We start from the raw sequence: 12,787 nt of genomic DNA on the forward strand, positions 1-12,787 counted from the left end.
AAGCAGTGAGTTTGATAATTTCTCCATATCAGCTAAGTTTGCCTTCATCTTGCAATCTGGATTTAATTTGTAAAAAAAAAAATATAAAAAACTGCATTTATTGAAAAATCCTGTTTTCATCTAAATCCTAAAATTCATAAATACACTTAAATAGTGCAAAAAGATTAAAGATTTTTTTTTTAAAGCAATATGTCTTCTAAAAATAAAGCATGGTCAATAACATTATAAAAAACACTTTGTCTAAAAAGTTTGTTTAAATATGGCCATCTTGAGAAGATAATTAATATCATTGCACAATAAAAGCATGGAACCATTCCACATTGGCACGTACAGGATGGTTTATGAGAGTCTCTCATGGACTTCTTTCTATTTCATATTTTATTCCATTTGCATAGGTTAACCTCCTACCTATCAAGGGGTTTGGAGGGACAATATAATATAATACAGAAAAAGAAAAATACTATACTTAAAGAGATATTCCAACCCTTATAATTTTTTTATTTTTTTTTATGAATAATGCCCTACTGGGCATTATTCTTAGTCCCCACTCCCACCCCCCCCTTCAGAACAGAATAAAAATAATGTTAAAAGAAAATGACTTATGTGAAATCCAGTGCTGGGCGAAGTTTCCAGCTCTGCTTTCCACGCCCCCTCCTGACGCAATGGCAGCTGACGCACAGTCCAATCGAAGGCTTCTCAAAGAGAGGCCTTGGCCATTTAGCCAGCTCAGAACGCATGTGTTCGCTCTCAGCCGATAAGAGGAGGGAGAGAGGGAGGAAGTCTAAAAGAAAGTGAATGCATGGGGTCAGGAGGTGAGAGAGGTGCAGGTAGGGAGGGAGGGGAGACAAACTACTTCAGAGCCTGCAAGAGAAGAATCAGATTATGTCTGCTGCCAGTGGGTAGTGAGCACTGATGGCAGATGTAAAGTATACACAGAATTAACATAAGGCAGTCCAGAACAAAACTCCAGTGGAAGAAAAAGAAATACCCAGGCACACCATCTTCAGATTTCTAAATGGCAGTCTTACTTATTTGAAACAAGGAAGTGGAAACAACATTTTGGCTCCTCTCTCAGCCTTTAGCAAGGCTTGATAAAGGAATAGAGTAGAGCCGAAACTTTATCTCCACCTCTTTGTTGCAAATAAAAAAGACTGACTTTTAGAAGAAACCTCAGGTGTGCCTGTAATTTTTTTTTCTTCCATTTGATGTCTTCAGGAATCGACCCTCCCTTTCTGGAGCCCCTGCAGGAAGTATTCTCCCTTTTTTAGTGTGTGCATTACACTCTTGTTTTTTTGCAGAATAGAGTTCAAGGCTGCCTGAGTCAAATGTACCGGGGATGTAACTAGCCCCGGCACTCAAGTGCAAATAACTCTTCAAAAAGCAGAAGTGGTCATGGATGTTGGAGTAAGCCTTTAATAACAAAATGAAATTAAGTGAAATCAATAACATAACTCACAAGAGTCCTGGGTTTGGTTGGCCAATCCTGAATTCAGATTCCATGCCGTTCCAGGTTTGTTCCCTATTGTCCTACTTCTGAGAATATCAGGTTGCCAATAAGCTCAGCACAAACACATTAATTGCACATTATGTCTATCTAATCTATTCAAAATACTCTCCTATAATTGAGCACACAGAGCTCTTCAACTGCACTTGGGCAGTCCAGAATGGAATGATCCACCCTGATTTCAGACACGCAATCCTGCTCCCTGCGTTATGGTACATCCACTTCCTTGAGCCTCTTTTCCTCAATAATGTTGGTAAGCATGAAACACGGTTATATTGAAGACATTATTAAGAACTATAGCTAAGAAACATATATATGAAGATATTTTAATAATATTTAAAATATATATATTATATTAGATATGTGTAGATATTAGCAGTTAAAGAGATTTGAAGGATTAGAGACGATATAAACTAAAACCCAGTGCTGCTAACAGATCACCCAAGTTTCATGTCACTTTAACACTTAATACATACATAAAACCAAAACAGAAACAAGATGATTGTGCACAAAATGGTATAGGTTACCTTACAGCAGACAAGAATAGATAAAACCTATAAGGTACAAAGATAAGAAACCATCATGGTATAGTATGTAAAATGTATTTAAATTAGTGAGCTAACTTGGAACAACTTGAGATTGATGAAATGCCTGTACAGTTTACAGCTAAATTTTGATTGGCTCTAAAATATGTCAGTGTTCCAAGTTATCTCACTAATTTAAATAGTTTTTACATACTATACCATGATGATTTCTTATCTTTGTACCATATAGGTTGTATCTATTATTGCCTGCTGTTAGGTAACCTTAACCATTGTATGCGGATCACCTTGCTTCTACTTTGGTTTTATGTGTAGATATTAGCATAGGGGAAACTATTTTTGTGTCCACTCAAAAAATTCTAAAGCAAAAAAATGTATGCAGGATTTAGCAGATGTGAATAGTACTCAGGAAAATAATAGAAAAAAAAAGACATTGCCTGCAGATTTGTAAAGTCTGCAGGTAAATCATACTGTCATACACAGCAGTTATAATCATTTTACATTTTCATTATTAGCACAATCAGAATCGGTGTTATTTTATAATTTTATACACCTCAATTAACTTTTTATTATAAAGAAAGAAAACATTACTGCTTTGGAGCATGTGCAAAAATAATTGTGTTTTACTCCAGTACCACACCTTGAGAAGGATACAATCATGCTATGCTGCCCCATGCTAAATGCCCAGTGACAAAATTTTCATCTATAGAACTTCAAAAACTTTTATATACATGTTTTTGTGGAAATAAACTGTAGTTAACATTACGGGCCACAAAAAAATATGCAATATTTTCTAGTAGCTTAAATCTGCCAAAATTCACTGTGAGAATAGATTGTACATGAAAATGCCACATGCCTTTTTAAGGTGGATTGTTGAAAGATTTACTAAACACTTGAGCTTGTTGGAAGCATAAGGGGAAAAAATCCAAAAAAAATCTTAGTGCCATCACACAAACCAATATATCAGGTTGCCACATTCACTTAATTTTGTAGCATTATCAATCTAGCCAAAAGTGCTACATGAACACAATATAGTTTTGGTGAAAGTAACAGTGCAGCAATGAAATCATCAGATTCACAATTCCATAAAAAATGCATCATTTTTATTTTAGGTAAAAATGGAAAAAAAAAATAAACCACAGCTCACTTGATAGTTTTTTCAAGTCAGATATTTTGGCCTAAAATTTAAAATTCACTTGAAAATTGCTTTGAATTTCCATAAATTCACATTATAGTGAATAACCCCATGGGTAAAAAACTGCACCTTTCATGGTATTGTAATCTAAGAAGCCTACTAGAGCTGGGGCACTAGACATTGCAAATCTGGTATGATCTTTAAACTAAAACACAAAAAATGCACAATTTTTACACCAGGTTGTAAAACAGTGATATCCATATATAAATATGTGCATTACATGTAAGCAAATATATTTTCACAATCTGTACCTTAAAACATAATGGGATGCAATAGACCTAGCTGACATGCATCCTTAGAATATTTAATTCTAAAATAATTATAGCTATGACTAGACCTACAATACCAAGTGCCCCGGTACATTTCTATACAGTGTGTTGACATGCTAGTACCAGAAATTCTCCAGTAAATGTGCATGTCTTGTAATCATTAAAGCTACTCTGGCCACTTTTTTCTGTTAATAAACATTAATATTTGCAACCTCTAAAATGAAAAAAATAAAATCACATCTTACGAGCCTCATTACAAATTATAATTAAAATAGATATGCATCTGTGTATTTCTAAATCTAAACTCAGCCTTGATGTGTGATCAGTTACAAGCTAATCAGCCAGCTTATGAAATGGAATATGTTAAAAAGTAGACGAGTTTAAATTATTATTTTTTTTAATCACATAACCAAGAATATCAGTAAGTAATTTTCACAATCATTACCCAATGTATGTATATATGTTTTATGAGACTGAATGTCACCATAGCCATACTTTCAATTCAGGATCTGCACATTGCGTGTTGCACAAAGCATAGAACACCTTTGTCACCCTAACTAATAATTTATTTTAATTGTTTTCATAATGCAACAAAAAATTCAAACACCTAAGCAGCAAGTGATTTGAATATACAAAAAACTCTAATCTTAGGCTACTTAACTACAAACATGAAAGATTTTGAATTATAGAGGCCACCGAATCATGCAGGGAAGCTAAAGAAGGTCTCAGATATTCACAGCATGGGCGTGCTTCTTGCATAATGGTTTGTCTTTCTTAGAGAAGAAAGCTTGTCCCTCCAAACTCTCACAGCATACCTTTAAAAAAAAAAAAAAGAAATAAGAAAATTGTGTTAAAGTTTTAAGATTTTAGATGCATTCAAAAGAAATAGAATATTGCTAGCCTTAATGAACCGATCTCTTATACTCAATCTGTCTAACTGGCCTCAACAATAACAAAACAATTTAATGAAATGTTTAGGCATTACTTAGTAATTCTTTGAATCACTATAGCCAATTTTTTTAGCTCTGGAATACAATTTAATTTACAAGTTTAATTTCCAAATTTAATTGGAAAATCTTAATAACATATAGGCTTTCTTATAGCTTTCATGCTGTTGTATTTCCCATTGAATACATAATGCAATTGCATTTCTTAGCAAGTACTTAGACAATGTTTTGTTAGAGGGTGGGTTTTTTCAGTGCAGGTGCGCAACAATGAATGTTTGTTTGAAAAGCAACAATGGTCTGTTCTATTGTTTCAAATGTCTGTGACTTTTAAGGAGGATTTGGAATATAATGCTATCTAGTTTGTAATTCATATAAACATTTTTAAACCATTTTCTAAACTTAAAGGGAAACAGCAAGCACCAAAAAAATCAATCCTCCTTGCACAAGTAATTGTATAGGAAGCACCCTGTCCCATCTACCTACTCTCATAATTACAAACATTTTTAAAAACTGATGACACAAGTTCACCACAGGTGAAGCTATATGTCCCTCTGGCCATAAATCTGACCGCACACATACAACCCTTCCCCTCTTCTAGCAGATTCTCTCATATTTTTGCATGAAAGAGTCGTGTGTGCATACTGTGAGGACTATCTGCATTCTTGAAAATAAAAATAAGCCTTTTAAATGCTTAGGCAGAAGTTTTATTTATATGTTTATGCGAACTAAATCACTGATGAGTGTTAAACTCCTGTCATAGGGTTTATGAGATGTGGTTAGTGTTCTCGTGGACAACCACTCTCAGCCAATCACTGTGGACCAGACTGGATGAAATTGACATTGATAAAGTGGAAGTGTTAATAATGCATTATCAATAAGGATGAGGGTGCCATTTAGAGACCCTATTTTTGACAAATCACTTCTAAATGATTTGACATTAAACCATTGAATGGTGCCCAAAGAATCTATATAGCATAACCACATACCAAGTTGTAGTAATTATGGTGCTTAGATAGATCCTTTAATTTAGCTTTATATTAAAACCTAAAATTTCACTATAGTAAGCAACATTTTAAAAAAATAATAATAAATAGTTTTGCCCCAAAAGTCTACACTTTCTGCTCTCCTCTCAACCTACAGTAATGGGAGAAGCTAAGCACTGCCATAGAAAGTTAAGTAGGCATTATAATTTTTCCGAATTTCTATCTGGCCTGAGCTCACCAATAAAGCTTCAAATCCTAGAGATTTAAAGCAAATGTAGAACTCTTGAAATGCAAGTGTAAATTTTATTTATTGCCATACCTATATAATTCAAAAATGAATGGGTTAACAGTAGCCTAGATTGTCTTTTTAAGTGGGCTCTGTATTGTTATACAAATATATTGTGAAAGATCCCAACATTCCAGACGTAATGGACCCTGATTTGGTTTAACAAAAAAAAGTCTTCTGCTGTTCATAAAGTGAGAAGGTGTTTGAAAAGGATCAATTTCCATTTAACATACAAAGATGCACTCACCGCGCACACAAAGCAAGTGTTATGCCAGGTATGTCCCAAGGCTTCCAGGAATCTGTCTCCAGCTTCAATAGGGAATTCACATCCATGGCAAATCGTACCAAACAAGGAATAATAATCTAAACAATAAAAATTCCAAGCATTAGACTACACACAGCTGTATTACTAGGGACCTCATCTACTTCATCCTCCACTTCTTCTCAATATTAGGAGAAGCCAGTTGGAATAGCAACACACAGGAGACAAAATAGTTTGATTGTTTAAGCATAAGGAAAATGAGACACATGAGTGCCAGGGACTGACATAGTGTTTAATCTTTTTTTTATTTCACCAGGGCCAATATTGCTGCTCTGTTCAACTTGGCTACACCATGCCTTTTCACTGGCATTTAAGAGATCTTTATCTATGGGATGCAAGCTCTCCAAAATGTGATTCAGATCTGTTGCTTTTCTGAACCAGAATCTAATTATCGTCTCTATGTAAAATTTGTCAATTCAAGAGTATTTCAATCATAATATCTGCTGACTTAATGCAATAAATAAAATGGCTTGGCTGAATATTAACTAGGGTTAATATTAACTCGGGCTAACTCAGGTTAGTTATAGGTAAACTATTTAGAAACTGTTAGCATTTAATGACAAACGTATATGGTGCTATAAGGTTACCAGAACATGCCCTTATGTTGGTATGTAGATTTACTGCACACAATAGAACCGCCTGCAAGGTCTCCAACTCAGTAGGAAGGTTTTAGGTAGAGATATGTGAATAAATAAATATGTCACATTTGTTTCATTATGCAATTTTACCCAGGGTTCTCCTGGCACGTGCTTGTAAAAAAAGGTTTTGAGATGTGTATGGATGTGAGCAAGTTTTAACATATATTCCAGGCTCTTTAGATAAAATATATACATTAGAGACCTCAAAAATAAAAATAAAATCTTTAATGCATGAGTTTCCATGAATGAAATAGTGGGGGAAAAAACAGGGTGAATTCATGGACCTTGTGAACATACAAACTTGTTATCTATTTTCAAACTGGCAGAGCAAAGGACTAATCCAATAGCAACCGGCCCATCTGATGCCAGTCCGAGCTTGGGTGCGGACCTGGAAGAGCTAAAGAATATATGGATTCTGTTTTATCTCCATATAATGTCATAAAAATATGGGAACGTAAAATAGATAAAGAAAGGTATATTAATGTGTGAAATATGGAAATGAATGGAGGATACAGGGAATTGAGTTCTGTTTCAAGACAAAAAAACCTTACTTAAATCCAGAGAATATGAGACTGTATCAAAACATACCTGTTTCACAATAGGGTTCTCCATCTTCTAAATGGAAGACACTGTTGCGAATTGGAGTGTTACAGGCCACACACACAAAGCAGGAGACATGCCAAGTCTGCTTCAAAGCATTGATTACTTCCTGTTAGAGTTAAAAAAAAAAAAAAATGGGGATCAATACATTATCTAGATACAACTGGTGGACAGAGGGTTATTTTGTTTTGTGGTATTACAGAAAAATGCTCCAATTTCATTTCTCCTTTTGTCTCAAGACACAGTTATATGAGAAACTAATTAATAATTGAAGCTGCAACAATTTAGCCAACTCGACATTTCTGGTGATTGCGGATATTAATTTTCTGGGTCGATAAATACGTGATTTCCAAAGTGTCAAAGATGTACATTTGTTGTGCTTTAATTCTGAAATAAATTGGATTGAGGGGTTTCTGCAGTATATAGACATATGTCAAATTAATGGGAAACAACAAGTGCAGTCATGGACAGATTTAAACCGAACTGTGTATTTTAATCTAAGTGGAGAGAAAATGGATATCTATGTTTTTTGTTTTTTTTTATCTACACACATGCCTAAAATATCAAGAAGTTAAAGAAACAAATAAAATAATTAGGTTAAGTTACAAATCATGAATATCTAGATAACACATTAATTCATATCCCTGTTTAACCTTTCCATTGTTGAACAAGACATTTCCAAGGCAACTTACAAGGGCCAATAGGATACAATCCTAACTGTCCAAATTGTTAGTCTGTCATTAAAAGTATCTGAACACAAACATGTTCACATTGCGTTGTTATATAAAAATCAGCCTTGATAAGTCAGTATTTAACCAATGTCTCAGGCACCTTTGAGTTAAATCATCAGATTCTACGGATCAGATTTTTTTTTTTTCCTTTGGTTTTATTGACTAACTACTTACTGAGAAGTGTGATAATTAAAGACTAGCTTGCCGGGGATGCTGAAAATAAGTGATAACTGAAACCTTGCTGGGGACACTGAAATTGAGTAACAGCTGATCCATATGTAGAGTTTGTTACATACTTGGAAATTAGCCAAAAGACACAAATGCAATTAAGACTTAAGGACAAAGACTTTTTCTCACCACACAGGGTTTTGAGATCATGTCAAGTTAAAATACAACAAATCATGGATACAGGCCAAAAGCTCATTTTGAAGCATGTTTTACCCTCAAGCCAGATATTCCACATTACAACCAAATCTCATCTACTTGTGTCCTGTGTATACAAATCTAGGATGACAATAAATCTGAACATAGTACTGGTAAAATATTGAAACCCTTGAATGGGCAGAAAATGTGCACATTGAAGCAAGATATAGGTCCCACGTGGACTGAAGCATTGCTTTTTGCATTTGGTTAATAAAAGACAATTACATATGTATTAGAGCGGCACTGTCATGCCGAACTTACTTTTCTTTAATCGCTTCCTCTTCTCTCCCTCTCTCTGGATCTGTTCTTCCTTTATTCCTATCTGATCTAGTTTTCTTTAAAACATATGACAAAGTAGGGACTATTTTGTCTTATGTATTTCTCCTGCACCTGACAAGCTATAACCAGTGGAGGAGCAAAGTGTGGTTAATTTCCTGTGGTCAGAGCAATTTCCCACAATTCTCACCTTTCCTTTGTGGTCCCGCGATGCTTCCTGTCAGTATTCCCAAACATCCTGTCATTTAGACAGAACGACAGCAAAACTACCGAATTTCGTCCTAACAGAATGAGAACAGGTTGTTCATTCATGTTAGGACGACATTCGGTACTTTTAGGTCGGTTTGAAATTTCATTTTAATTAATGAAACTCTGATTCTATTCGTGCCGCGGCTGCATCTTGCAGCTGCTTAGTAGATAACTCCCTAATTCCCAGCCTGTGGCTGCTCACTGTTGTAAAAAAAATAAAAATAATACCCCTTCCCTCCACAATAAATGCCCCCCTAGTGGGGCATCTATTAACTAGCGGGGGAGACATAGCTCCCTGCCACTTCTATTATTACATTTTACAAGGAGGCAGCTCCCTCCTTGATATAAACTGAACTAATGAACACCAAACTTCGGTGTTTGCTTGTTCATCTGAAATTTCTATTCATTCCTTCGTCTTTCTGACGAATGAATGAATAGGTGAAATTCCCGTTCAAATGCCCAAGTGTTTAACTGGGCATGCGTGGGAATTTCACAGCTCTATCTAGTGTGGGCAGATGACGTGTCCCACAGGAACTTCATCTACCCACACAAAGATGTCAGCACTCAGGACCTAGGTCTGGGCACAAAATAAAGAATACAAAATAGGTCATATGGGGGGCTTAGGGGCATTTGGGGTTAATTAGGGGGACAATTAGATGTAGTGGAGTCGGAAGGGAGGTTTAAAAAAAAACTGGATTTGGCCATGACAGTGCCACTTTAAAGTGCTGAATAGCAATGACATTTAGCTTTCTTGAAGCTTACTGAGTAGCTTTTTGTTTGTTTGTGACACACATAGATAATGGTGCAGGAGTGAAGTCCACCACAATGTCTGCAGGTGATCCAAATCTCTATGTAATTCCTGTGGGTCACCAATGGGAACAGGTACATTATATTCATCAGGTTCCAGGCAACTGCCCACAAAAAAGTGTTTGCTGAAAGTGTTATGCTCTCAGGGCAATGGGCAGTACTCTGACATAGGGAAGAGCCTAATAAAATGTGTTTTTCTAGAATACAATTTGGTATATATTTTATTACACTTGATAAATGAGATTAGTAAATTTAAGAATGGGTCACCAAGCTAATAATGTTTGCATGGAAGTATTTTATGGTTTGCAGTTCCTACTGTCATCCTGCATTTAAGGGTATACTCACTATAATGATCAAAGCATACCTCTGCTACACTGGGATCACCTCAAGCAATTGCAACTTCTTTAAAGGGACACTCCAGGCACCCAGACCACTTCTGCCCATTGGAGTGGTCTGGGTGCTACTCCTAACCCTTTTCTATAAACTGCAATAATTACCTTGCAGGGTTAACTCCACCTCTAGTGGCTGTCTACTAGACAGCCACTAGAGGGAACTTCCTCCTTCATAGCACAGGAAACCTGTGCTAGAGCGTCGATGGACGTCCTCACGCTGTGTGAGGACCTCCAGCGTCGCTCATTTCCCCATAGGAAAGCATTAAAATAATTTTTCAATGCTTTCCTATGGGGGAGACGTAATGCGCATGCGCGGCACTGCCGCGCATGTGCATTAGGTCTCCTCGGCCGGTGGGCGGGATCAGTCTCGCCCACCGGCCAACGCAATACAGAGGAGGAGACAGCGGCGAGGGACATCGCCGCTGCCTCAGGTAAGTGACTGAAGGGGTTATCTGATTGGGGGGTGGGAGGGAGAGGGACCCTCCAGTGCCAAGAAAACGGATCGTTTTCCTGGCACTGGAGTTTCCCTTTAAAAAACAAACAGCCATGTGGCAGTGTATATACTGCATTTCGAGACTCATTGGAAACTTTGCCCATGCTCCTTTCAGAGATTAAATACGATCTAATCAACTTTACCCCTGAAGGGCCAATAAGTATTGACTACAGAGTTCTGTAGTGGAGATGAGGCCAGGTGTGCATTACCCCTCTCCCCCACCTTGTTGCAAGGCATGAAACCATTTTAGAACTGTATGACTTTATCTGGGGTCTGCTGGCTTCCACCTCTACTACTGCTCAGTATACAACAGGTGGTACAGGAAGTTCATTGGCTGAGAGCGATCAGCTGTTGCTCTCAGCCAATGCGCTAGCCATGCATTGCACGGCTTAGCCTAGGTAACACACTCATGTGAAGGAGTTTCTGGCTCTACCTGAACTGTAGAGAAGGCGAAGAGAGGGGCCCAGCAGACCCCAGCTAAGAAATCAAACTGTTATAAAACGGGTTGACTCCGCACAATTGTGGTAGGGCCAGGGCCCTCTGGCCCCATAACCACTAAAGCATGCTGCAGTGGTTATGGTGCGTAGAGTGTTCCTTTTAACTGTGACAGAGATGTACAGAGTTGCAAAATCCTAAATAGGCAATACTCTATATACTGCCATGGCGTAATTAGGGGCCTGATCGTGATGACAGCCTGAAATATTGTCGGTCCCTAAGGGGTTAACACATATTGTGCTTTCTTTTTTATAACCTATATGTTCTAGAGTGGGTATAAATTGTTTTATGTATTTGAAAATACAACAAACCCTTTAAAGTTATATGATACTAAGACCAGCCAAACAGCCATACTAAACTCTAAACTCAGAACTTCCCTGCTATATTATATGTTTATGAATATCATTGCCCAGGTATCATTTCCAGAAGCCTTTACTCTGGACAAAACTGCAATAAAAGCAGACAGGTTTTATAGAATTTATAACATTTGGAATATTGTAAAATGTGAAATTTTACAATATATAAGTACATTTTAAATGTAAATTACTATACAAGATTGCTAATATGCAGAGTATTTCCCCTTACACTTTACTCCTGAATTTGTAGGTACTCAACCTGTCTACTTCAACACGGTCTCACTGGTTTGCTGGTCAAATAGTTAGGAAATGTGTTGAGACTGGTAGAGAAAAATATGAAGTGTTACGCATTTCCTGCACTCTAGCAGATGACTATTCCAGCTGGGCTGAATATGCCTTTGAAAAAAACATAAGTAGCAGACAGCTGATTAACGTAACATCTGAAAACAGCCAAGAACGTTAAGAGAAGTCATCTGACCTACCTATAAGAACACAACCCATGCGACTGTTGTATCTGTATTAACTATATAATGCATTGTTCTTTTTGGTTGCTTTCAGCTACGTTTGAAAATTAAGCAGACTACTATTTTCCATTTATTAAATAAAAAGTGAACATTGGCTCCTTGCCTTCAGGAATAAAACTAATTAATTCACGTGCAGCCTTCTATATAACTTATGCCATGAATGAGACTGATATTTCTTTGAACGTGGATCTGTATCTTACATCGACAACAGTTTTCTAATTTAAGCTATATTATTCAAACTCTTAATTTGCACATCAGACTCTGTTTTACTGAGCCCTACATCTTTAAATCACTTCTGGATATTCAATCCCCACAGCTCAGGTGTCTGATGAGTGAAAGAAGATCATACTTGGCTTTTAAGTGGTCTGCTGCATTTTCTATTGCTGATAATCATTACTAAGAATACATGCATAATGTAAGAAATGCTGCACAGTCTTCTACCGTAAAAGCAGCAAAATTACATGCACTACATTTTACACATGAGAAACTGTATGGATTGGTTATAAAAGGAACACTCTAAACATAAAAAACTAATACAGTGCACAGTAGTGGTTATGGTGCCAAGACTGACCTTGCACCACCCAACTGTAAGTAGTAAAACTGCAGTAGAACAGGTAACCCAACAGTACAGGGCAAGCTTGTTGGTTGATGGCACCACCAAACTTAGCTCAAAGTTAAAAATGTCTGGCTGCAGTGGAGGCAAGGTCCGATGCCCAGCAGACCCCAGTAAGAAATCAAATTGGTTCTGAAAAAGT

At 36.8% G+C, this 12,787-nt stretch overlaps 1 protein-coding gene across 7 annotated transcripts in view; it reads right to left on the reverse strand.

Moving 5' to 3' along the window:
- Positions 1-1,850: 1,850 nt before the first annotated feature.
- Positions 1,851-12,787, reverse strand: part of PDLIM5 (PDZ and LIM domain 5) — a 174,943-nt gene continuing 164,006 nt past the window's right edge. For 4 of the 7 annotated variants that reach the window (XM_063458633.1, XM_063458627.1, XM_063458626.1 and 1 more), the window contains 3 exons: positions 7,275-7,395; positions 5,974-6,089; positions 1,851-4,325 (listed from right to left, as the gene is read on the reverse strand). In XM_063458633.1, coding sequence (XP_063314703.1) covers positions 4,236-4,325; positions 5,974-6,089; positions 7,275-7,395 — 327 coding nt within the window. In that variant the 3' untranslated portion in view covers positions 1,851-4,235. The remainder of the gene's footprint in view (positions 4,326-5,973; positions 6,090-7,274; positions 7,396-12,787) is intronic. The other 3 variants (XM_063458629.1, XM_063458628.1, XM_063458630.1) reach the window with 1 other exon arrangement.

The sequence above is a fragment of the Pelobates fuscus genome, chromosome 6, assembly GCF_036172605.1.
Source record: "Pelobates fuscus isolate aPelFus1 chromosome 6, aPelFus1.pri, whole genome shotgun sequence".
Classification (NCBI taxonomy): domain Eukaryota; kingdom Metazoa; phylum Chordata; class Amphibia; order Anura; family Pelobatidae; genus Pelobates; species Pelobates fuscus.